Source organism: Rhynchophorus ferrugineus, unplaced genomic scaffold (genome assembly GCF_030347505.1).
Source record: "Rhynchophorus ferrugineus isolate W39M unplaced genomic scaffold, kcgeb_rfMv2 rfM4, whole genome shotgun sequence".
NCBI classification, from domain to species: Eukaryota; Metazoa; Arthropoda; class Insecta; order Coleoptera; family Curculionidae; genus Rhynchophorus; species Rhynchophorus ferrugineus.
Genome location: NW_027472583.1, coordinates 42,275,888 through 42,303,844, shown reverse-complemented (window position 1 = coordinate 42,303,844; position 27,957 = coordinate 42,275,888). Strand labels below are relative to the sequence as shown.

The window sequence follows — 27,957 nt, the reverse complement described above, 5'->3', positions numbered from 1 at the left end:
AAAAAGGTCTACAAAAAAGTCCGCGATGGTATATGTTTATCTTTTAGGGATAACCCACATTAACCATTTTTATTGTTTACTTTTTACGTGAGAAAATGGCTTATTTACGAAGCTATTTTAAGCAATACGGCATTAATCCTTATCGAATTAAGTACCTTAAATACAGTGTGCAATTAATATAGATCAATATGGTTCCTTACAGCATGTAAATTAAACAAATATTTTCGGAGATATTACAAATTAGAATTTGTGTTTAAAAATGTGTAATGTAATAAAAATTGTATGAATTTAGATATTCCAAAGATAGCAGGAAATCTTCATGGTAAGTATAGGGGAAGAGGAATTGTTTTACTCCAAATTTAATGCGTGCAGGCCAAGGGCAGTAATGAATGAACCAAAAATACTGGATCGATTTTAATCATGTTTTCATTGAGTGACATAGGCATATATATTTTATGCCCATGCAAAGTCGGAGCGGGCCGCTTTGTTTTTATATATAATGTTCATATTTTTTCTGTAGTGTATTTAATTTAGTATCAGCATTGCACCCGTGCGAAGCCGGGGCGAGTCGCTAGTGGAAGCTAAAAAAAACTGTATATATAAATGTATATATATACATATATATATATATATATATATATATATATATGTATATATATACTAGAAACATATTTTCCTGTAATAATTAGACTATATCAACACTTGCTATCTAAAGATTAGTCAGATTATTAAAACAATTATTTATATTACCAAATTTCAATCAACAACTTTTTTTTGCTCAAATTTGATTATTACCTTTATTATTATTATATTATCGACATGAATAATATTTTGTGGTTTGGTCAAGTTTAATACACAGAAATACGTAATATATAATATATACAATCTAGAATAACAAAGATAAGAAAATATTGAGGGAATATTAATTAATTATCATACGCCGTTATCTAAATATATCTTAAAGACAATACGCAATGTGTTTTGACCCAAATTGTATTACAGCTTGCGGTAATTAGTACACACTCATGTCGCGATAACGTCTGATCAGTCATTAATAATACTTCGAATCCAGTTTACTGTCGCTGGAATTTTGTGATAGATTCCCGGTTGGTGCGGTTCGCCACATCCAAATCCTGCACTGGTTATACCTGCTAAAGTCCATCGCCCTGCAATTAAATATTCTAATATTAACATAACCATAACACCCTGTTTTTTTTTATAGATAATAATTAGTTAATTATCTTTTTATTATACAATTACTGGATTTTGAAACGAATAAATTAATAAAATTAATTTAAATATATATCGATGATTAAAAAGGAAGCGTATTAGTAATTATTCTAATAAGGATAACAGATTCATTAGTAGAGGTTAATAAATATATTAAGTGATATGGGATGTATGCAATTATCGTTTTTGTTTTTTTTTTTGTTGAATATGTGGCTTTATTATATGATAATACAACTATTTATTATTCATTCATAGTGTCCAGCTTTTGAGTCAGTCAGGATGTTCTATATAGAAAATGGAAGGCAGAAGTAGTTAGAACTGCATACGCCACAGGTAGGATAAAGCCTCTCATTCGTTATATTTGAAATAATTTTTCTTGGTCAGGCAGCATAATTCAGCATTACTTTACAAATGGCCTTATTCAATATTAACAACTCATAATTGACACTCTTCTGTTTCCACCAGCTACAGATACAGGCCTTGACAACAAAGTGAATTTCTCTCCAGAATATAACTCAAAATACATTTTTTGCGTTCATATCTTGATGTTTTCCCTACAACTTAAACGGCGAGCAGGTGGATAGGCTATACCAAAATATAGCGAAATCAAAAGACAATACCAAGAATTTTGGGACACGCTGAGCGATGACCGTTGGACCCTACTGCGTGAAACAGATCCCAAGAAGTATAAAATATTGAGTTCAACCTTTGTTTATTTCCGATTTATACTTTTTAATTAAATTAAGTATTCGTTAATAGTCAAAATAATAAAATAATTAATTTTTTCAAAATTTCAAAAACTAGAATAAATTTAAAAAAATTAGTTGTTGATTTGTATTTAGCCCCCCAATTTTCCTTATATATAGCTTTTGGTTGCTTATGTATAAAACCATTTATACTTGTGTTATAAATACAATATAATTATTAGCAAACAGTAAAACTAAATTCAAATAGATAAACTGGGAGTTATAATGTATAAAATGTGATTAGTTATTTTGAACTTAATTACCAAGGCCTTGCATGACCTTCTCTGATAATTTTTTCGCATATTAGAGGCGAAAAAGGCAACATTTATTCAATATATACCGAACAAAATATTTTCAATCCTACTTTTAAAACTTTATAACATATTTCTTGCAACGTGGCGACACTAAATGAGTTGAGAAAGAACGATGTTGGTTTCTGGCAGAAATTTAATCATCGATCGGCTTTAACACTTCTTCAGCGTTTCGAGCAGACACATTAGATAAACTATATGATAGCTATATTTAGTTACTACGTTGTTTGCAACAAATTTCCCATTCGAACTGCCCCACTGTATCCCTCACAACTCTTGCTAAATGTCACCGAACGCTGTCATGTATGAGAATGTCTTTGAGTCTGCTACTCAATATTATTGATATATTTTTTGCACCACAAATTCAATTTATTTTATTGACATATGGCATATGACGTAGGTATTTGAAGTAACAGCTTCATGCGGTTTTCAGAACATCTGATTAATGAAATGCTAAGCGCTTTGAAAGTTCTTTCAAAATTTGAAATAGTTTTTCGTCCAATAAGTTTTTCAAATTATTTTCTTCGAACTTTTTTGGTCATCCAGGCCGTTCTTGGTCATTGAAATGAAACTGTCCACTTTTAAAATCATTGAAATGAAAACCATTGGAAAATGATGGAACAGCATTACCATAAAATTCTAAAAAACAAAACTAACGAATGTCGGAAATACAATTTTGAGCCAGTGATCAATATCCGTATACTTTGAATAACTCTATAATACTAAAGGGACAACTGTTAATTTATGTAGTAATATGACAAGATATTTAAGAGTTAGGTTAGGTTTTTAACAGTTTTTTATATTCAGGATAAAATTACGATAGATATTATCGATATATAACGATTAAATATGATAACATACAATGTGTTGAAAAATGTATTGAATATATGTCCCCATTAGTTGTTCCGACTAATGGGGGCATATATCATATAAAGTACTTTATATTACATAACATTATATTATCGTCTGGTTATTATTCTGCGTTAGGTTGTACACTACTGCCCATAACGCATGCTCAGAGAAGAATTATAACATTAATTGTCATTTCGCAGATGATATAACCCATCTTATTTGACAAATTTGATCAATACCGATATGTTGTTGCCACCACATTTTTATTTGAAATAAATTATCTCTCGTTAGAAAAATATATTTTCCTTAAACGTTGCAAACAAAATTTCAACAATACGCAACCACAACTTTATTTCAATTGTGTATATCGGTATCAATGAATATAATTACACTAATTTAGTACAATCCTAAAATATGATAGGCAACCCTCATATCATGCAATATGCATTTCTATATCAATTTACCTTGATCCAAGATAATGAGTGGTCCTCCGGAATCCCCAAGACATGCATCGTGTTTACCGTCTTTATGGCCAGCGCACATCATCTCTGGATGTAGCTCAACATCAATCTGTCTAATTTTATGCCAAGCTCTACACTCCTTTATATCTGGAATAATATATACTTTATTGATGTAGATGAATCATAAATAATGCGCGTTATATTACCAATAATAGGAACTGTAACACTTCTTAAAATATTGGTGCCCATGGACTTTTCCCATGCTTGAACTTTTCCCCAACCTGCTACAATGGCTTCCCTCCCAGTTAGCTTTATACCTTTATAAGGTAAGCAAATAGAGGCGATGTGATTACCAAACCCTGCTTCGGTAACCAGTCTTAATAAAGCCAGATCATAACGATCTGGTTGGGTAGATTTGTATTGAAACTTTGGATGAATTAACAGTTTCTTCACCTAAAAAAGAATACTTTAAAACAATATGTTAACCACATAATTATATACTGAATTATTTAATTGGTATAGTTTTTAACATATAACAGTTCAAGCAATTGTTTTTAAAATTAATATAAATTTTATTTGAAAAAACAGTTAATTAAATTTATTTGACTAATTAAATTATATTGCGTGTTCAATACTATACATTTTATAATCAGACCAACATCTTGACCGTAAGATCATTGTAATATAAAGGTAAACATGCCCCACCATTAGCAACCATAGTACAAAGATTCAGTGAAAATATTTATGTGATCAACATCTACAAAAAAATACTATGACTAGGCCTTAGAGTGAAGACACATACAAGTTATTCGCAAACTTACAAATTTTAAATAACGACAGCAAGGCAAGGCCGCATGTCTGATAATACTATAATCTAGTTCAGTTACCTTACTTCACAAAGAGCACATGTTGTCATACTATTATTCAAGCTACCACAAAAAACTATCAAAAACAACTAAAGTTAAAGGCAAAATTTTGAATTTGATTCAAACCTAGCCGTTTATACATCAATCCTATAAAATATTTTCTCAAAAAGTTCCGACACAATTGTTATAGTGGAGATATAGGTCTATACAATTTGATATCATTTGGTTGTTTACCAGGCATCAGTTTCGAATATGCAGTCACATATTTCAGTGTAAAAACTGCTTTAAAAATAGTTACTAAATTATTGTTTGTTATCGTCTTCTTATGGATTTTCCTTTTTTCCAACTAGTTCTCGAATTTTTTGGGTAGTATACACCTTGAAATCTGTCCTTTGCTACTAGATTTATCTGTCTTGTTTTAAATTCCTTGTCTTATCTCTTAGCAAAGGTGTTTGTGGTTTGAGTTGAACCGCAATCTATATGTTTAAAATTAGAGAAGAGAAGTCTCCTCTAACAATAAATCTTTTCCAAAGTGGTAAAGTATTCTTGAATATTGTTATTTTTTATGATTGTTGAGGCATGTATATATATCATGTACGTCTCGGAGATCACATCTATACACAGATCTTACAGATCTCGACACACATATATATGTTGGTTATATAGAAATATTTCAAGGCTATTTACTTTATCCAGAATGCCATTGACATTTAAAACGGCAACACGTAAATCTTTTTACTTCTTGAATAATTTTGATCTTATAAGGTGTCACTGTGCTAGGTTTCTAGTTTGTTAAGTCTTATACAGATTTCAACTAATGCTTTTTCATACATAGAATAATTTTGAATTAGAGATGGTCAAGATGCTTTTTCTGTTTGCTGTGTTCGATCTGAATTTGATTGTGTAACTTGGGCGTATGTCACGTTATTTCTTGCTTTGTTAGGGATTATTTGTTTTTTTTGTTTGTCCCTTCGTTTTTACAATTCCTGTGCAATTATCCGTCCCCTATAGCTGACAGGACGTTCTCTTAAGCAATTTTGCTACTTATCTGGCATATAGCTTTTGTACAGCTTACCTTAGCTTGCATATTGTGCCTTAGTGTGTCCATATCTTTGCCATACTTGGATTGTGGAAGAAGTTTGTTATTCCTTAATTCTTCTAATTTAATTTTCATGTCAATAATATAATTTATTTCATGTATTATTTAGATGTCTTCTATCTCAGTAATGTTAAATGTCATTTTATTTTAGTTCTTTGACTAATACCTCAACAGGTCTTAATGAATGTAGGTTTCTAACCATAACCTTGATGGGTTTGGTAGCCTTATTTTGGTATGAATGCCTATCCATATTGCTGTTATCTACTATCTATTACTTATCTCACTGTTCTGTAATACTCTCCGTACTAGTTAATTTTAATGTGATTATTACGCGGTAACGGTATTTTGTATTACCCACTTATAACTTTTAATTCCTCTTTGATGGTGTTGTTCTGTGTCTTGGACATTGCTTAAAAATATTGTTGGTGGTTTTATTTCTCTCAATAACTTTGTAATATTAGAGTTCCATAGTTCTTCTCAGGAAACTCTGTGGCTAGATATTTTTTACTATTTCTATTTTTATTTTTAGTAAGAGCAAATCTGTTTCTCTAGAAATGAGTTTTTCTTCATTAACAATATTTTTTTACTGTAGCTTTGTATTGATTTGGGTCTTAGTTGTGTCTGCAAGCTTCTTATTATTTAGCGGTCCAATGTTTGTGTCCCGGTTGCCATAGCTCCCTGGCAAAAATATGCGATCCTGGTCGAGGCCAAGTTGTCTACAATTTTTTAATAACAATAATTCCATTATTAACCCAAAATGTGCATAATTTGAACAAGCAAGCCCATCCTTTTATTAGTAGCCTTCCAGAGGGAATAGTCTATTTCCTTGTTTTCTGTTAGACCTCGCAGGTTATTTATGGATTCATTTTTTATTTCCGGTATTTCCCACCTTAGCATTTGTATTATATGATTATAGGACATGAGGGAGATGTTTTAATTAATATTTATTATAGTAATTTGTTTCAATAAATCTTTTTTTAAAGTGAACAATTGACCTAATAGAAGCATTAGCAACTAAAAGAGAAGTGAAATCTAATTTGTAAACTCGATATGTTGTAAAGTTTTATAATATAATCATATATTACCCTATGTAATTCTGCTGGTTGAAGTTCCGGATATTTTCCTGTATCTTCAGTGTCCAACTCACCCAAGTACACCAATATATCCTTTAGTTTCGCTGTAAAAATACAATGGGCAGCCGTAGCGACGTATTTTCTTGAGACTGTAAAAATATATCAGGAATATAATAAATGTATATATGTAAACATAAAAGTACGATACTGTATTTGTTTATATCAGCTGATGTGGAACCCTGGTGTAAAATATGAATAAAATTCTTAATTTCAAAACAATAATAAAGATATTTATTTTTTAATTTTAAAATTTGAATGTAATGATTATACATAATATAGCTGATGAGTGTTTTGCTGGACGTAACATAAATCATTTAGTACTCCTGAATTTCAAATTTGGAATAAACACAGTGCAGAACATCCATGAAAATCAGTGCGCTTGTAGCTTGCGGATGTAATTGCTGTATGGAAATGGAAATTTTGATAAAATGACGGACAATTTTTTTATCTAACAATGTGCACCCCTCAAAGTTAATTATAAGTTCAAAATTAATTACGCGCCGCTGCTAATTCAAAAGTTGCTGACCGTTACTACAGCATATTTCTCTAATGTTCATCAATTAAATCACGACACTAAATACAGGGCAACGATTTCCAATAAATACATTTATTTATCATTTGAATAGCAAATCACTTCCCTATGTAATCTAAGAGCCTGTTTATATAATTCATAATGAGTCTATAGGATATATCTTCCAGATATAGAATATTTTTAATTAGTTTATTCTAATTATTTACTCCCAAATACACTTTATACATTTTTTCTTTCTCTTTTTGTCCTTAGTCGAATATATTTATTTAATCGCCCATGTTTATCATTGTTTTGATTTAAACCAATTAAAAAAAAAGTAAATCTGTCAATGTTTTATCAACTGTCTCCTGTGACACCCTCTTCAAATTATAAGATTTAGAGGTAAAAATATATTAAAAATATTTTTGTACCACTGTGGCCCTGATAAGAATTATCCAATTTGGTACAATGGTTCCGAAGTTATCGAGTATATGCATGTGGGCGATTCATTTTTATTTATATAGATAAGAGTATAATTGTAACGTTTCTTATATCAATGTTAGAGTTTTTTTGTAATAAAACACTGAGGCAATTTATTTTTGCCATCATATTTTTCACATCGATTTTACTTTTGCCATAGATGTTATAGCGTTCTTTTTTTTAATCATACTCTGTATCACGCAAACAGATGTGAGAATTTAAAAAATGTTATCAGTAATTTTCGTCATTGGATCCGCAGAGGGACATCGGAGAGCGTATAGTTATTTTTCAGTTAAAACACTGCGGTATTGAATATCTTTGAATGATTATATAGTTTTATTACATTTAATATTTTTGGGTGTATTCGCTTCGGCGGTACATATACTAAAATTGGATCGATACAGAGCAACGATTAAGTGGGGCAGCATTTACATCGGTGATGTCGGAAAGACACTTCAAAGTATTAAGCCCTGATCTCAGTACAAGATGTGCAAGACAAACAATTAATTATCGCTTCCGATTTAATGATCTCCTTAAAGTGCCTCCAACCATCTCTACCTCTGCCCCCACTAGGAGTGCTTATCCGTGAAAAAAGTTCTAAATTGAAATGAAGCGGCAAAACCCTCACTTTTATGTGACTCCCTTCTCACTTTGGTATCATGAAACAGAGGATTACTTGGCCAAAAAAAGTGAAGAATCACTTACGGAGAATTCCATCTTCTGGAGTAGTGATATGAAGCACCACTCTATTAGGATCTTTAGACATCTAGTCTAACTCCGATGATATCTAACAGAAAACAAATCGACCCGTGCGTTTCTCATTAAGGGAAAAAGTCCACCACTGTGCGTCGAATGTAATTCCTCATTGCCTGTCAAACACATACTAACTGAATGATAGACACAACTTGCTGAAGATACAACTGAAGATACAACTTGGAGAGACGGTTGGTCAACCTGGGAGATATGATGGACCAGTATCTTAGGTTGGAGAACCTGGACGAGCTGATTAATTTTATAACCGTAACAGGACTACTACTAAAATATAATAGTGTAACATAATATAATATAATATATTCATCATATACAATATTTAGGATAATTAGTTATATTATTCAATATTTCACAATATTTATTTAATAATTCATTGAAGATATATGAGTATGATATATATGTATTCATACTAGAAACAGGAATCCAACAAAGATTATCCCAACAAGTGATCGGCAAAGGTTGTAGTTAAAGGATGGCTTACAGAACATAAATGAGGTTTTGATATATATAAATGAAATGTTTAATAGCGTTTTATATAATTTACGTCTTTAGTAATAGGCATGAAGAAAAAAACACAGTAGTTCAGATGTCTGAAAATTAAGGCCACAGATTGTACCGTCTTCCTCCCTATCCTATATCAAATCATATCGAATTGTTATAGGATGTGACAAAGAATAACTACAATAAGTATGTATAGGTATAGACACACAGAAGAAGAAATTGACAAATGGTGGAATTGTGAACTAGTGTTACATTGGATATAACAGCTTAGTTTTAACTTGAATAGTGGCATTTGACAGTGATTTGATGAAACTTACTTTACTTTTGATGAACAATACCAAGGTAGGGTGATAAGAGTGAAAACAACTAAAGGTATATAGTTTATACTTAACTAGCGACCCGCCCCGGCTTCGCACGGGTGCAATGCTGATACTAAATTAAATACACTACAGAAAAAATATGAACGTTGTATATAAAAACATAGCGGCCCGCTCCGACTTTGCACGGGCATAAAATATATATGCCTATGTCACTCAATGAAAACATGATTAAAATCGATCCAGTATTTTTGGTTCATTCATTACTGCCCTTGGCCTTCACGCATTAAATTTGGAGTAAAACAATTCCTCTTCCCCTATACTTACTATGAAGATTTCCTGCTATCTTTGGAATATCTAAATTCATACAATTTTTATTACATTACACATTTTTAAACACAAATTCTAATTTGTAATATCTCCGAAAATATTTGTTTAATTTACATGCTGTAAGGAACCATATTGATCTATATTAATTGCACACTGTATTTAAGGTACTTAATTCGATAAGGATTAATGCCGTATTGCTTAAAATAGCTTTGTAAATAAGCCATTTTCTCACGTAAAAAGTAAACAATAAAAATGGTTAATGTGGGTTATCCCTAAAAGATAAACATATACCATCGCGGACTTTTTTGTAGACCTTTTTATGGTGTACAATACTGTAGTACATTAATTTGATCTAACTCGTAGGGTTAGGCAGCGTTTTTGCTAATTGCTAAATAAGCCTAAAAAGATAGGTTAATTTACGACATCACGTTATAAACCTCTAAAATTAGCAATGTTGCCTTAGTATATTATGCATGTATTATACATATAAACCTTCCTCTTGAATCACTCTATCTATTGAAGAAAACCGCATCAAAATCCGTTGCGTAGTTTTAAAGATTTAAGCGCACATAGGGATATAGGGACAGAAAAGGCGACTTTGTTTTATACTATGTAGTGATATGGCATAACTAGAAAATCGTATTCTAGAGTGTGAAATATTTGTGTGCATGGATATGGGTCTAATTATTGTACAAAAAAAGGAATACTAACTGCTTTGCAGATATTGCAAATGCATTAGGGAGAATGCAGTGTTAAAACCGTTAAATCGAGGGAAAGGCTCAAATTTCAAACGCACGTATAAAGTTTTCACATTTTTTTTATCTAAAATAACCAAATATGTGGGTATAATGTTATTGCTGATGCGATAGAAAAGCCAACCAATTTGCTTTCAAAGCACTGCCTATAACATATAAGTCCTCGTAGAAAAACTGGCGACAACTGCTTCTATGGTGTAACGGTTACAGTGTTTATCTCCCAAACGGAGGTGGCGGATTCGATTTCCGGCGGCGACAATAACTTTTTATTATTTTAATTTAGTTAGAACATTTCTCAAATCACCCAGGTTAGGTAGCGGGCCCTGGGGCCTAAAGCCTGCCTTATTTTGAATCATTGTTTCTTTATTCCTATTTGTCCTTATACGGGCTGCATCTTTACTTGGCCTACCCATTGTAATACTTAATAAAGAACAACTGCATAATTTGCATAATTTATTGATTAAATATGAAAAATATTATACACGTATTTTATATTCTACTATAGCTTCACAGTGATCAGTTGATAGTAGTAAAGATAATATTATAAATAAAGAGGTTTAGGTAGGTATTAAGCTAAATTGTGTGGATATTGTAGAATATAAAATACTTGTAGTAGATAGGTTAAATAAGTTATATATAAGTATTATGTACATATTTTATTTTTAAATGCTTTTTTGTGTTAAAAATCTAAGCTTGATTGTTTTTTAATTTTTAGTGAGTTCTTTTAGTGAGTTTATTTTTTGAAGTAGATTCAATTCTTTTGTTAAAAATATTATATATATATATATATATATATATATATATATATATATATATATATATTTTGACGCTTGATGTCATAAATTGAGATGATGTAAATAGATCAGCTGCACAAAATAAAAATAAAAAGTCCCTCTCCGGCCGGGAATCGAACCCGGGTCTCCCGCGTGACAGGCGGGGATACTTACCACTATACTACCGAAGACTTGACAATTTTGGTTTTATACAGGTATACTAGCAGCAGGCCATTTGAATATTTACTTTAATAAGTATTTTTTTTTGAATTTTGTTAGATTTATTACTGTTTAATTAATTTCTACATTTATAGAATTATTTAAATACTAATTTTAAATAATAATGAAAATACTATAACAAAATAAACTCTATATAAAAGTGATCTATCCTCAATACAATCAAGCGAAGCATATTAAAGCTGCTAATTTTGATTATTAAAATCGTATATAATTAGTAGGCAATATATATACTCCTATAACTTGTAGAAATTTTGGATAATCAGAGATAATAGAGAATGATAAATCTATTAGGACATTAATTAAATAGAAACTCTATATAGAAATCATTATTTTGGCTAACGACCCCTGATAAGTTTATCAAAAATTCAAACTGAAAATACACTAATTTACTAAGGTTATCTATGACCGAAAAGGTTGGGTTTCACTTTCATTGTAGCCAACATTCAGTTAGGTTATTTTTTGTATCATATGATTTTAAAGGAAGTCAGTTAAAATACGACAATCAGTGTAGAGTTAGAAAACAAATCCAGAGATGGTGAATGGTTTGCGCATGTGAAGAAATTCCTAGTAGACTTCTAGTAAACTTCTGTGACATGGGTCTAAAGAGCGATCTGAAGAATAGGAGAGTAACACTAACAAAAGTCAATAATCCTGTTGTATTCGAGATGAAGTACCAACACCAGCGTATTGATTGAAAAGTAGACACTCTTACCGAGCACCGACTATAAATTAATGATAATAAGGACATTTTCCTACGTAATTATTAATTATTTTGGTTCATGTAAAAGTGTTTGGTAAATAAGCAGTTAAATTGTGAAGAAGAGGCTTCTTATAGAGAAGAATCTTAATTATAAGATTGATCTGTTATTTGCTTGTCAAAATGCATTTTTTTATCAGCATCTATATACATTGGAAAGCTTAATAATAACAAACGTTAAATATTTGGGTTCTTTAAATTTCGCATCTTGTGAAAGTTTTTAGCAAATCAGCAGTTTAGTTCTGAAGAAGAGGCCATAATTAGGATTGATCTATTATTTGTTTGTCGATAATGCATTATTTTGATTGGCAACTATATACATTGAATACCTCAATAAAAGCAAACGAAAAATTGTTATTTTATGTACAAAAATGTCAAAATGTGTGTCAAAAAAGTATCAACATATTTTAAGAAGCTTCACATTTTATCCAATATAATAGCATAGATAAAATATATATTTAATATTTTACGTAACATTGGAGAAATGTTTTGCAACGTCTAATAGCTAGACACTACAATCCCCTTTCGATACATTTTATGGGTTTTAATCGCCATCATCGAGCGTTAGTTGCTCTTCATTGTGAGCACCATTTTATGTGTGGAGGACATAAAGCAGAGTACAAATCAAAATAAATTCATTATATGAATAAAATGAGTATATTCGTTTAAAGAAGTGCTAATGTGTATACAACACATTTTTTTAGGCAAAATTAGTTTTTTTTATCCAACATAATTCCCTTCAAAGGTGATCCACTGATTATAGCGACCCTCCAACTTTTCGATGTTATTTTTGTAGTACGATTTGACCTTTGCTTCAAAATAGGCCTCAGAGAACATAGTCGCTGGAGGCCAGATCTGGAGAATACGGTGGATGATGAAGCAATTCGAAGCCCAATCCATGGATTTTTGACACGGTGCATTGTCTTGGTGCAGCAGCACATTCTTCTTCTTCAAATACGGCCGTTTTTCGGCGATTTTGTCCTTGAAACAGTCCAATAACACTATGTAATAGTCGCTGTTGATAGTCCTGCTTTTTCAAGATAGTCAATGAAAATTATTCCATGCGCATCCCAAAATACAGACGGCATAACCTCATCAGCCGAATGTTGCGTTTTCCCGCGCTTTGGAGCGGGTTCATCGTGTGCAGTCCACTCGGATGACTGTAGATTGGACTTCGGAGTGAAATGATGGAGCCATGTTTCATCCACTGTCATATATTGACACGGGTATATTACGTTTGATCATCTTCAAACAGCACTGCTCCGAATCATCAACTTGTCGTTGTTTTTGGTCAAAAGTGAGCTCGCGGGGCACCCACATTGCACATTGCTCATACCCAAATATTCGTGAATGATATGATGTACACGTTCAGTTGATATCTTTAGACTATCTGCTATTTCATTCAATTTCAATTTACGGTTATTCGTACAAAATCATTTTGTGGAGTTTTTTAGTATTTTCGTCGGTAACAACCCCTTTTGGGCATCCACTGCGTTCGCCGTTTCGGTGCTGATTTCACCACGTCTAAACTAAGCATACTAATCCTTGATGGTTGATTTTCCTGGAACAGTATCCGGAGAATCGGCATCAAGCCAAGTTTTTGCTTCACTGTATTTTTTCCGTTCAAAACGCAATATTTTATCAACACGCGAAATTTCTTTTTATACATTTTATTCAAAATAACAAAAGTCGCTTCACTCAAAATGCTATAATTCACAAACTAATGATCCGACAGCTGTCAAATTTATACACGCATCTTTTGAGTCTTCGGGCTAAGTAAAAAATAAATGGATTTGATTCCAGTAGCGCCATCTGTTTGTCAGGCCGCGGTGTTTTCAATTGATCTGTTATATATAGAGGTCATGTATATAAATACATTAACTTATAGTGTTTTCCCTTAGAATGTCAATCTAGTTTTTAGGTTGTTACCAATAAATGGGTGATGGTTTTAAACATATTACATTATAAACCGAAAATTTAAAGTATAAACCGAAAATGGAATAGTGTCAAAAATATAAAAGTAAATGTAATTACAGTACAAGATTTGTATCCCAAAGTAAATCAAAATTTGAATAATATCAAACAGTATGACTCTTTAAAAATATACTTATTAAACTAGCATCAATTTCAAGGTATTAATTTATTTCGAGAAATATATTTCGGCTGAGTATCTAAATCAATATGTGGTGGCTTAAGGCTACTTAAGCAAGATTTTTTTGGAACTGTTAGTATCTCTAACTATGTAATAGGAACTATTAGTATTTGATAGTATCTCCTCTAGTTTGATTTGCAAAAAATTGTTTAACATTTTAAATATTTTTAAACCATTTTAAATCTAAATAATAAGTGTATCACATATTATTGGAATAAAGATATTATTAGAATTACAACAGGCATAGGTACGTCTATACTTTATGTTTTAATTTAATAAATTTTTACAGAAATAAAATTTTTATTTTTTTTAGTCAATAAAATATGACGTCAGGGGCTAGACACGCGACGCATCTGCGTGTTAAAATCTGCTTAAATCAAATATCCTAACAACAAATAATTTCCTTTACGAATGCCCATATTGTAAATTTAAACTAATCACCTAATATCCTATCAACTCTAATTTCATACCTAGAACTCCGCCACATTGGTACGATGAAATTTTTATGTAAGCTTGCCAAGGATATTGTCCAAACCGCGCTTCATTTCCTCCAACTATCCGTTTTTGCATTAACCTGTCAGCTGATATCCCACAAGATTCCTCCTGAAGGTCAACCAAACCATTCCTTCGCTCCATGAGAGATGACACCTGATTGGTTTTGATTCTAAAGAAAATTAATAACGTCGAATTATTACCAAAACAATTATCTATAATTCTTAACTCACTCAGGCACATCCTCGTAAACGTCTATCTCAGGTTCTCGGTAATGATTTTTGTTATTTTTCACACAACAAGCTACTATCCAAGGACTAGCTCCGCAACCAGACTGACTAGAACCACCCACCCACCAGCAGGCTACTGATAAAGTGCAGGAATGTGAGGAGCCCTTTCGGTGACATTTCGAAGGATAGCCAAACATGGTCACAAAGACTCTACCTGTAGCAATAACATAAATTTGTTACTAATGAATATACGCATAACTAATAAATATGAACTACTAGCTGACTCCACAGACTTTAACCTGACAGAGTTATGAATATTCAATTCGAACTGGAATAAATCACTTTAAAAAATATTTCAAAAGCATGATGTTTGTTATAATGCTCTTAGATGCACAACTTTGTTATGTTTTCGGGGCGGAAATAAATAATGTTGCTGGTTTTCTATATTTTGAACGAAGAAATTCACAATGAAGCAATAATTTTAATTAAGAACATGTCATTAATATTTACCAACAAGGAATTAATATAATTAGTAATAACAAAGCCCAATTCAGAACGATTTAATGAATATGTATGCTGATATGGGAAATCTACGATTTCAAGAATCCATTCAAAGAAACGTTCCCCTTTTAAATCAGGAACAAAATTATGCCTACGATACGCTCATGAAGGTAATGAGCGATAGAACTGTCGGAATATTTTTTAGATGATCTTGCTACAACTGATAAGACATTTTCAATAACAGTGATTTTAAAGATTCAATCACAAAATAGAATTGTACTTGCTTCATCAGGTATTGCAGCTCCATTATTGGAACAGCTCATTCAGCACTCAATCTAGCCTTGAATTTGCAACGACACAAGTTGGTATGTCTAATTGGTGGCATTTTGAAGAACAAAATTCAAGTTATAATAAAAATCAACTCCCTTAATATTTTTGTGTACTACCTATTATAAAAAGTTAGTAAAAATCAATATTAAATTAAGCTTTTAATATAAAGTGTTCTCTTTTAATAGAAAAATCACTCAACAAACTTGTAACTGGAAAAACGTTCAGATCGAATGGACTGTGCAGTAATAAATTAATAAATACATCTTTGATTGATATATGCCGATCGACAGCGATTAAACGACATTTGTCAAGTTCTTGGTTGACCAAAGGAAATAGAGATTCATTTCTACATATTACAAAACATTTCTGTATTGCCTTATTACGGGTGGCAAGAAAATTGATCTATTACAATCCCAAGTGTAGAAAGTCATGGGCTAATCCGAACCACCCATTAGCACCAGTTCCATTTCAAAATATCCATAACTAATAGTGCTAATAAAAATAATATATTAATACGATTTATTTGAAATTCTAGATACAACTGATTTAAAAGTTCAAACAATATTATCAAATATGGAGGAGGAGGAATTTGAATTTGATTGAATTGAATTGCGAAGTATTGATATAAACAACATAAACTAATTGTAATATTTCATGGTTTTCACATTTCCCTACATAAAGTAACAGTTTTCCATTATTATAAACACTAACCATGAAATGCTCAAATCTGCATTTTCGACATTTATTATTTTTGTTGTTTGATTTGAAGATATATGCCGCTGAATCCAATTAAACAATACATCAAAGATAATTTTATTTTCTAGAAATGTTGGTGGTGATGTTGCCTCCGTACATCCAAATGTAGGTTTTGTTTTAAAGGATTTAGAAATATAAACATTGACGTCAATTATGTGAAACGGCCCGGAGAATTTAATTTCTAAACACATTAAACGAAATCCCGGCTTAAAAAGCAATGTGAAAGATCCAGAATATGAAAAAATATTTTCTATGCGAATTGATTGAAAATACCAATCCAAATATTTGAAATTTCAATTGAAATTCAATTTCTTTCCAGGCAGACAAGAAAAAAACCAACAATTTTGACTATCTAGGATTGGGAGGAGGTAGTGTATTATGAAATTGTTAAACTGAATTGAACTGTTACAGCATATATCTTCCGATATCAATTGAACAAATTAAGTGTGTGTCCTTTTACAGAGTAACAGATGTAAAATCGTCCTGTTACATGAGGCTCAGACACACTTTGCCATAGTTGTGTAAAATAGAATACTACGTAGAGTACTCATAGTGCAGTGTAATCATTACAATCGATCGATTACAATTATTCCGTCTTTCTCAGAACAAACTTCTAAATTTTATTGATTACACTTCTGAAATAAGACCAGAGTCTTTCTCAAAAAATGTTTTTTTAATTTGAAAAAATCACTAGCATAGCTAGAATGTAAGCACCATTTATCACTAGCACCTATTGATCTTATTTCGTTTTTCACAGAACTCACTTCTAAAGATATATTAACACTATGACTAAGTCTCTAAGTAGATTAGATTCATTTATATAAATTATTACGCGTAAGTATTTCTCGATTATTAAGGAAGAAATTGGCAAATTTAAAAGACTTTATATACACTAAAACTTGACACCTGAGCCGAAAAGTCACGGGCATAACAATGAAAATGCGGCTTTTTGTTTAATTGGCTTTATCCATCAATGAAATGTCCATCTAAAGCCAAACAATCATTCTAACGCCGCACTAACATTTCAATACCACTTTTATAGACCGATTTATCTCTTCAAAATGGGTTTGCCACTAGTTGGTGTCCACTGTGATAACGATTTTTTTGACTCTGAAGAAAAGTAATGAATTCTTGTTTCATGCATTGTCATAGATCGATGCAAAAATTCCGGTTTGTTATGTTTAAACATGGCCAAACACTGCTCAGAATTATCAACACTTTCTTATTTTTGGCCAATAGTGAGTCAACGCGGCACTCACTTCGAGCAGAGCTTCCTCATAGTCAAATGCTCATGCAATATAAAAACAACATGTTCTTTTGATATCTTTACAATGTTAGCTAACTTATGCAACTACACTTTTCGATCATTCAAAATAATTTTGTGGATTTTCTAGATGTTTTCTGGTATCATCCCGTCATGTAAATTTTTACCGCATTATGTATTTTCGATGTTTCTACGACTACGTTTGTAGTGAGTACATCAACATTTTATTGTTGCTCTTGATGGAGCGGAGTCCTTATGACACTTTTCAAATCATTACTTCGCTTGAACTGTATTTTTTCCCTTAAAGCAGTGTAAAATTAAAACACGAAATTGTTTCTAATCCATTGTTTTGAGAATAACAAATGTTGTGCTCATAGCACAACAACTCACAAACTTATGAGTAGAATATCATTAAATTTTAATCGCTTTCTTTCGAAGTACAGTATTAACTGAAAAAGCGGTGACTGCAATAAGACTAGCGCCATTTATATGTTAGGTCTAGGAATTTTCAGCCCATGTATTATACTTGTAAATATAGACGTGTATAAGAGTAAAGTCCCCAGCCTGAGACATAGATGGCGCTACTAGAATTAAATCCATATGTTTTTTAGTTAGCCCTAACCCTCAAAAGATGCGTGTATAGATTTGACAGCTGTCGAATGATTAGTTTGTGAATTATAGCAATTTGAGTGAAGCAACTTTTGTTATTGTGGAAAAAATTGATAAAAAGGAATTTTGCGTGTTAATAAAGTACTGTTTTTTGAAGGGAAAAAATACAGTTGAAGCAAAAACTTGAAGCAAAAATTCGGAGCAGTGTTTGAAGATGATTAAACGTAATAAACCCGAGTTTTTGCGTCGATATGTAACAATGGATAAAACATGGCTCCATCATTTCACTTCGAAGTCCAATCTTCGAAGTCATCCGAGTGGACTGCATACGATGAACCCACTACAAAATGTGGGAAAACGCAACAGTCGCCTCGCAAGCTTATGACGTCTGTATTTTGAGATGTGCATGGAATAATTTCCATTGACTACCTTGAAAAAGAAAAGACAATCAAGTGTTACATAGAGTTATTGGACCGTGTGAGAGACGAAATCGCCGAAACCGCAAGATAATGCACCGGATTAAAAGTCCATGAATTGTGCTTCCAATTGCTTCCTCACCCACCGTATTCTCCAGATCTGGCCACCAGCGACTATTTGCTGTTCTCAGATATCAAAAGAATGCTGGGAAGAAATTTTTGTCGAATGAAGAGGTGATAGCCGAAACGGAGGACCATTTTGAAACAAAGGACAAATCGTACTACAAAAATGGTATCGAAAAGTTGGAGGGTCGCTATAATCAGTGTATCACCCTTGAAAGGAATTATGTTGAATAAAACAACTAATTTTGGCAAAAAATGTGTTTTACTATGGTAGGCCGAGAACTTTTCAATTGATCTGCTACAAGATTGATAACGACAACCTTCACACTGTCAAAGTGGTAACAACTGTGCGCCCCTTTAAACGATTATTTAAATATTCTGTATTAACGAAGACTGCATGATATCTGTTCAAAAACTGCATGATTTGTGCAGACTGTGTGTAAACTCGTATTCAATTATGTAAAGCTTGTGGTTTAATTTCGCATTTGTATCAAGAAAGTGAGCTGACTTAGATGTTCTTCTCGCCAACTGATTAGTTGACGCCAGCTGATTATTTTTAAGGAAGGAAACACCTATTCAATGATGATTCCCTTTTTTCTGACTCTTGGCATCTGCACTCTCCTTACCCTAAATATTTGCGGTTCCGAATATGCTTGGTTTCCGACTTAATTTTTCACACTCTTAAGGATCAACATTTTAACTATTAGCTTATCTGATTATTCCAAACTAATGTTTGTGTTTCGAGTATTCCTTGTTATCATAAATAAATCTAACATAAATAAACTTCACACAAACACTAGACACAAATGCACTAGATACCTAAACAAATTTTTACAAGAATAACTGGTTATTTATATCTTCAAAAATTAGTTAATTACACTTCTGAAATAAGGTTATATCTACAGATATTCAGGACTACATATATATCATTAAATAATTTTTAAAAAGCTTAATTTGAAACTAGTTTAATCACAGAGTCATGGCCTAGTTTAAATTGAAACAATGAAATATATTGTTAACAAAATGTAACTTTCCGTGAATTGACAAAAAATATATAATGTATACAATAAGCAACTGTATCATAAATTACTGTATTTGAACAAACGAAAATACTTAAAATTACTAAATATTCTGAATTCATTTCGTATTCACTGCACGAAAAATCCGCATAATTTTTACTTTTACCTGTATTTTGATTAAAATATCCATCGAGCGAATGTATTCGACTAGTCCAGTGATCCCCCAACTTCCAGAAACTCCATATACCGCAAGCGCACCGTGCAACATCCAAAAGAAGACACAGCGTCAACAACACATTCATATTCAAAACACATTTTTCAGCACTTTCATCGAAAACACCGGACGATCGGCCGTCTTCAGCGCGCCGTTGATCCCCAATGAACAAAACAACAATTAAAGTTCCATTTATCTAACGGTTTATGATAAACCGTCAGCCCGGTTCTTATTCCGTTTCAGTTTTACATCACATAAATAGTTCCGAAAGAAATAAAAAACAAACAACAATTTTTATGGTAAACGCGAACGGCGTGCGGATTCAGATCTTATAACTGTACAAGCCTTCGAGGTCATCGCATCTTCCTTTTGGAGATTGGCGTTCTACTTTTGCCTAATAGACACGATTCTGGTGAATTCCTAAGCTCTTACAAGCGCGTTGGTGTTTCGGGTTCCGAGTATCCTGATGATGAATGTACCAGTTTTATTTTTTTATCTCTTGATAATGAAAGTCGATGCAAATACTTTCAGGTCGGCGCAATAAATAAAGACAAACACCAATTTAAATTTAAATATTTATAGTGTCGCCATCTGTGGGTAGTGATAATAATTTATAGAATATTCATAGGCTACGACTACATCCTTATAGATGGCGCATCTATTCATTTATTTTAGTATAGACTGCTAAGACTCCTTAGGCCACCCCATATACCCCAACACGAATTTGTTGATTCAATTGAAATAGGTTAGCAATGCGCGGGGATTAGTAACACGTGGTCCTAGGATTTACGAGAGGGACTCAAACATAGATGGTAATTATTTAAAATAAATTTATTCATGGATGGTATACACAAATTAAACATTTAACAATTTTAATTTAGTCACCCATATGCTCGACACACTTTTGCCACCGATTTCGAAGCTTGAATATTCCTTCTTCATAAAAAGTTTGAGGGCGAGTTATTCATCTATTGCACACATACTCCTCTACTTCTTAATTGCTTACAAATCATTTTCCTCCAAGTGACACTTTCAAGGGTGTAAACAAAAAATAATCACAAAGTGACAATTCAGGGCTATAAGGACAGTGCACGAGGGTTTTCCAGCATATTTTTTTCAATTTATTCCTTGTCAAAACTGCGGGATGTGGGCTGGTGTTGTTATGAAAGATGATAACGTCTCGAATGGGTCCACCCTGTCGTTTGCTTCGATATGCGATTGTTACGAGATTTCTTCAGTCCTTAACTCGTGCTCCGTCATGGCTGTACTTCGGACAGAACCGAGCACAGCTTCTACACACTCCGGTTTCCACCCTCCTCGTAAACTAAAGAACACTCGAGCAACGAATCCTCTAGAGCAGAATTACGTGTTAAGCTAAATATATAAACTTACCGTTTATATTTGATTCCCCCTCGTAAAAGACCTGTACCGCTACGTTTCTCTCTCTCCTTTACTACACAAAAGGTAAATCAATCTTCAGATTTGCCAGTTCCCCAACACTTTGATTTCGACCACCGGCTAATTATTCTCATAATCAGCGACATTCGCTTGAAATCCGTCATTTTTTTTAAACAGGACCTACACCTTGTATCAATACCCCAGCCGGTTTAGAAAATGCAGTCGTCACTATTATTCTAGATAACCAACCATTTGAAGAAATAGCCACTAAAACGTGGAGTACAGAACTATTTCAATTTATCCTTCCGAGGGAAAATGTAAAAGCTAATCAGAACAAGAAACATACGGTAAAAATATGGAAATAGAGGAAATGGGAACTAAGTCTAGATAACCTCACTGCCCCTTCCGAACTCGAGCTCCAGAATCTTTTTTTCTATACTGGCTCTTATATCGAGACAAGTCATATATTTAACAGAATCTTCTACGGATTTCACCCTAACCAATCCAGAGCTCCTTGCTAAGACGTTAGAAAATCAAATGAAATATATATATATTCTCTGGGTTCTTACTGACATATGCTAGACGTCATCACTGACTCAATTCAACTCCCGAAAAGAAAACTTTTTATGTCAGAATACCTTCTAAAAGTTTATCCTCTTCGCAAAATGCCTTTCTTCAAAAAAGCCCCAGGTCTAGAACTCAAGAAACCATCGGAAGCATCAAACTGAAGCAACGTGAATCCATGTTCCATGGAAAAAGAATGAGATACAGAACAGACATACGCAGGATGATTATGACAGAAATTTGATCATATCGTCAGAAAATAATTTATTGACAATTCTATGACCGTTCGTAATGTATAGAAAATTGTTCTCAGCAGTGGGAGAAGTACAATCAGTTAAAAAAACTTAGGAATGGAACAATACTTGTAGTAGTCTCAAATTTTAGACAATTGAAGCTCAGTTGAGTGATATCGAGCAGGGAGTTGTCTGTATATACAGATGAGGAGATCCTGGAGAATTTAGCATCGCAGGGAATAAAATCGGTTAAGCGCATCGCCTCGAAGAAAAATGGAGAGAACATTGTAATCAACAGCTACATTTTAAGGTTCGTAAAGGATCGCAAACTTTATGAGGTACTACCAGTGCCAGAGGTTCGGACACGTGTCCATAAATTACACATATCCCTCCTGTGGAAAGAACAAGTAGAATGTTCCCTACCGCCTCATTGTATCAAGTGTGGCCAGGGGCACTCTCCAACATACAGGGGATGCCCTGTATATATGGAAGAATTCTTGATACAGAAAATTAAAACCCCAGGTAAAGGTGTCATATTTAATGGCTAGGAATCATATTTAATGGCTAGAACTTGGGAAATGCACAAATTAATTTTGCGAATGCAGTCAAAAAGAGCTATGTCACCACAGCCACCCAGTGTAACATAGGTGAACAAGAGGCCAAGGAAGCATCTAAATCGACATCATCCATCTCCACTCGGGAAGTTCTTCCAATTAAAAAGAAAACCCCCATTAAAATTATTTCATCCCCAACTACTAAACTTGCTCAACATATACGACGAAGTTTGGAAGAAAGGTTATTTACTGTTATCACGGAAGCAATCACTACTGGTCCCTATTCAAAACTCGGGTAAACCGCGGCATTCAGTCGTTAGCTATAGAGACATTTCGCTCACCGGCCATTTGTATAATGTGCTGGAGCGCATTGCAGACCATGTGACTCACAGGCTGACATATATAATTAAAAGACAGATACTATTAAATGAGCGCCACCTGGACTTCATAAGAGGATACTCTTGGACACCTGATCGGGTTTCAGGAGCCTCCAACTCGAGACAACACGCGACCGCTGTCTTCCTTGATTTGGAAAGGGCCTTTGATACCATTAACACAAACAGCATCCAAAGACAACTATTGGACTGGAAAATAGGGGGAAAACTATAGTTTTATTAGTGTAGTTACCACCAGATGAATGGAGTACCATAGGGCTCCAGTGTTAGTCCATTATTGTTTATTGTTGCTATAAACTTGATAAACAAGGTTGTCCCTACTCACATTAATGCTAGGATTTATGAGGATGATGTAATTATATATCACAGACATTCAGATCAAACGTATTAGCGACACCTCCTACAGAATTGCTTCACTGAAATGCATATTTGGGCTGAGCAAGTTGGTCTAAAGTTCTCAGTCGAGAAGTGTGTAAGTAATGGTTGGTAAGAATTTAATAAATAAATCGGAACATAAATTCCTTGGTCTGGTACTTGACCATAGACCAAACTGCCTTTCACACATAAGCTACATTAAGGGTTCACTAGTGAGAAGCATATCGAACATCGCTAAGCAATATATACAAAGCATTAATAAGAAGTAAGCTAAACTATGGAAGTCAGTGCTATATCACTGCAGCACATCACCAGCAAAACATCGCCTTGAGAATTATATTGGGAGCATTCTGCACTAGCCCGGTTGAACGCCTACAATGTGAAACAGAGATCCCATCACCCGGCTAACTGCGAGAACTCCTACTTATAAATTTCTCAAGTTCCCTTAGATTTCATTCCGAGTTGAGCCAGAACAAAGACAACATCTTTACAACACGTAGGCATACAAGTATGTCGTCAGTTTTTCGGAGGGTTTACCTGATGATTGTGATCCCTGCTGCAGACAACAGAATCACGGCTATATCACCATGGCAGTTCTCGAATATAGCTGTAGGGTTATCTATGAAGGTTCTGCAAAAAGAAACAATTAGTTCCTCTTCAGCAAAATGGCTCTTCTGGGATATAATTGAGGAGAAATGTCCGAACCATTTTGCCATTTACACACATGGTTTAAAGCGCCAAGAGATCGTGGGTGCGGCATATACTTCAAGTCAGTTTGAGGAGCACTTTTGGCTTCCATCTATAGCCAGTATTTATCTGCGGAGCTTCTGGCTATCTAGAATGCGCTATTAGCCTTGGAAAATGCATTGATAAGCGTAAAAATACTGGTAATAAGAGATTCAAAGAGTTCCCTGAAAAGCCTGATATCGGCAAAGACAGTCCATCCTTTGGTTATATATATTTCAGAGCTGCGCGCTACATTACAAAAGAAGGGGAAATAAGGATTATATACCTCTGGGCCCTCTCCCATAGGGGAATTGAATAAGTCGAATTTTTGCCGATCAGGAAAGAAGACTAGACCAAGCTAAGTGTGCTGGTTTGCAAGAATGACGCTCAAAAATAAATACAAGCTCTCTATAAACAATTGGACCAACTAAACTGGGACCTCCTTACGAGGAACAATAAGTTTGGGAGATCAAGAGTGTCTCTCACCAGCTTCCCAACATCGATAACATCATTAGATTCAAACTGAGTATCCTCGCTAGACTGCGAATAGGGCACTGCAGACTTACCCATATACACAGAACGAGGCCCACTCCTGTGTGACCAGTGTCTGACTCAACTGAGCGTCAAGCACATCCTTCTGGAATGTCGGAAGCATGGAGTTGTAAGACTGCAACTCGGGATGCCGAGGTCATCGAAGCAATTGGTCCAACCCGAAAAACTGGAACTACTGATTAACTTTTTGACAGCTACGGACCTGCTCCAGTACTTATAACATCCACTGAGAAATTCGATATTATGTCCTTTTACACTCTAATTTATTTGTTATTCTAAATGTGTTGTCTTTAATTTAACTTACATTTATATATACTCTTTACTGTTAGTTTTTATTATATTTTATGTGCTTACTGCATGACTTATTATATTTAAACTAAACACTACCTTGAAACCGATCCTTAATAGCTCAAGAGCCGAAAAACATGATACATATGTATATATATATGTATATGTATATATATATATATATATATATATATATATATATATATATATATATATATATATATATAGGTTAATACAATAAAACATAAGTTTGTGCTCATAAGGATCTATAGACAGATTGTTTTCTTCAGCAGTAACAAGAGGCTCTTTGTTTGATAGTACATATAAAAATTTATTATTTGTGAAAGGAAATGCCTCTTTTGCTAATTAATAGGCTGGCTAGATTAGTTCTATTCTATTTATATAACTCCTGATTATATCTTGTAGTTTGTATTTTGAAAATTACATAGTAATAGTTAAAATATTGTATTTTGTATTTTAAATATATAGTTCAAAATTATTTTATAATTCGTATTCTAAACACATCCGAGATAGTATTATCTAATTTCAACATTTTAATTAAAGTAAAGTATGCATTTTACCCAGCACTTCTTACAATAAGCAGTAGACGTTTTATTGGATAACTGTTTTATTGGATATATTTATTGGATATATTGGACTAATTGTAATCGAACACTCACCAACAAGTAACCAGCGATTAGTATTACTCCCGAATTGAGACTAGATACACTAGGCGTAATAAAGTAGAAAAGAGCGTAATGTCTACTGATCTACTGAATAATATGATCCGATTTGATCTAATTCAGGAGCCATTATACCTTCTTAGTCATTTACTAATAATTCAGGTTTCACCATAGAGTATTCTAAAGTGAAAGACTAAGTCAGGCGAAGAACTATTTATTATATTTATTCGTTCTGATCTACCCCAAGATCCAATAGTACTGGATAGAACTATTCTAATAGGGAGGTTCTTCTAGACTTCTAAACATCAATTCTTGTCTATACAGATGGAAAAATATAAAATACATTAATTCCTCAAGATTGTCCATTTACTCCAAACCTATTATGGCGGTTATGGCAGACGATCAAAGATATAAAAAGTAAGACTAACAAGAGGATTTAGAGTATTGAATATTGGAATTTAAATACCGTCAATATTCAATTTCGATCCTTCCGTCTAACTATTTTAAAAGTTTTACTGAAGCTTTCGTTTATTGAAGAGGAATTAATTAACATCCTTTTGCTATAAAGTTTTAATAACTACTAATAGACAAAATAAAAAGACAATTTTCTCAGACAAAAACTCTTTATTTGATCGAAAAAGAGATACATCTCTTTTTCTATACAGCCACATTACTTGCTGCATTTTTGTACTGAAGGTCTGATTTGGTATTTCTGGCAAGCGCAGTATTTGCCGATGGGAATGTCATCAGGCAATACAAGTGGGATGTCGACATCTGGATGGTGGACTACTTGGGGCTTTGGTTCCGCTGGGCAGGCGACTTTAACTGGGGCTATGTAGCGTTGAGCTGGAGCACTGGGGAATGAAATAGCAGGGGCAGGCAGCGACAGGGATGGAGCTCCACTGAAGGACACTCTTGGGGCTTGAGGAGCGGATAGGGAAAGCGACGGTAGGTTCAAGCCGAGAGATGATGGTAAGGGTACAGAGTAGCTGGTACTGTGGCCTGATGCTGCTGGAGCTGGAGCAGAAGCTGAAGCTGGTGCTGGGGCAAGAGCGGAGATGGAATAGTGTTGAGGGCTGGAACCAGCTGAAGGTGCGCCTGGAGCTGGGCTTGGAGCTGCGCCACCACTGGATGCTGGAGCTGAATAGATTATTGGAGCAGGGAAGGAGATGCTAGCAGCGGGGATTGTATGACTGGATGAACCAGATCCTGATCCTGATGCAGATCCTGATCCAGCGCCAGATCCAGATCCAGAACCGCCAGAGCCAGGTCCATATCCACAGGGTACTGGTAGATAACAGGCAGCCTCAGTCTAAAATAAAAAGGAACCATCAATTACAGCTGTTCTTAAATGAAATCATTACTAACTACTTACTTGACTGGCAAAGGCAATAAGCCCGACAACTGCTAAAGTTAATTTAAAAGCCATAACTTTTGTGTTAGAATACTTTTTCTGAACTACATCTTCCGGGAAGAAGCAGCATTTTTATACACCACACTCATCAGCGTGGAAGCAAGCAGGAAGCTTTTCCTACGTGATATTTCTTTTGAGGGAAGTGTAAACATTTCCCGCATTGTTTTCATTCGTTCATGCTAGTCGCATTATGCAATGGTACGAGTCGAAATATTGTTTGGTGTTTTTACAATACCATTTAATCAATGTCAACACTCTTGACTTTGTATCGGACAGTGTTAATGAATCATCTCGTACTTTAATTAGTTATTAATAACAAATTTCCTTGTTTTTTAAATATTGTGTTTTTAACATTAATTTCTGTTTCATTGTTCTATAGCATTATTATTAATAATTTAAAACAGAAAATTATTCATATTTCGAAAGTAGAAAGTTATTCACCTTTAACTGAAATTAAAAGGCTTAAATAATATTAAGCATAAAATTACTCATATTTTCATTATTCTAACATAATTTTGTAATCAATATAACATTTA

The 27,957-nt window shown here is 33.5% G+C and overlaps 2 protein-coding genes and 1 non-coding gene across 3 annotated transcripts; all 3 read right to left on the bottom strand.

Annotated features, from left to right (window-relative positions):
- Positions 1-768: 768 nt before the first annotated feature.
- LOC143195225 (trypsin-1) lies at positions 769-20,784 on the bottom strand. The gene is made up of 7 exons (XM_076402210.1): positions 20,192-20,784; positions 15,011-15,221; positions 14,756-14,949; positions 6,651-6,787; positions 3,807-4,053; positions 3,604-3,747; positions 769-1,166 (listed from the first exon to the last, which is right to left on the bottom strand). Exons 1-7 carry the CDS (start codon positions 20,325-20,327, stop codon positions 1,045-1,047), a joined length of 1,191 nt encoding a protein of 396 aa, XP_076258325.1. The 5' UTR covers positions 20,328-20,784; the 3' UTR covers positions 769-1,044.
- Positions 11,256-11,327, bottom strand: TRNAD-GUC (transfer RNA aspartic acid (anticodon GUC)). The gene has a single exon. It is a non-coding gene; the product is annotated as a tRNA-Asp (tRNA).
- A 5,827-nt stretch (positions 20,785-26,611) lies between the features above and the next one.
- Positions 26,612-27,480, bottom strand: LOC143195610 (uncharacterized). Its single transcript, XM_076402879.1, has 2 exons — positions 27,383-27,480; positions 26,612-27,319 (listed from the first exon to the last, which is right to left on the bottom strand). Exons 1-2 carry the CDS (start codon positions 27,434-27,436, stop codon positions 26,678-26,680), a joined length of 696 nt encoding a protein of 231 aa, XP_076258994.1. The 5' UTR covers positions 27,437-27,480; the 3' UTR covers positions 26,612-26,677.
- Between the last annotated feature and the right edge of the window lie 477 nt (positions 27,481-27,957).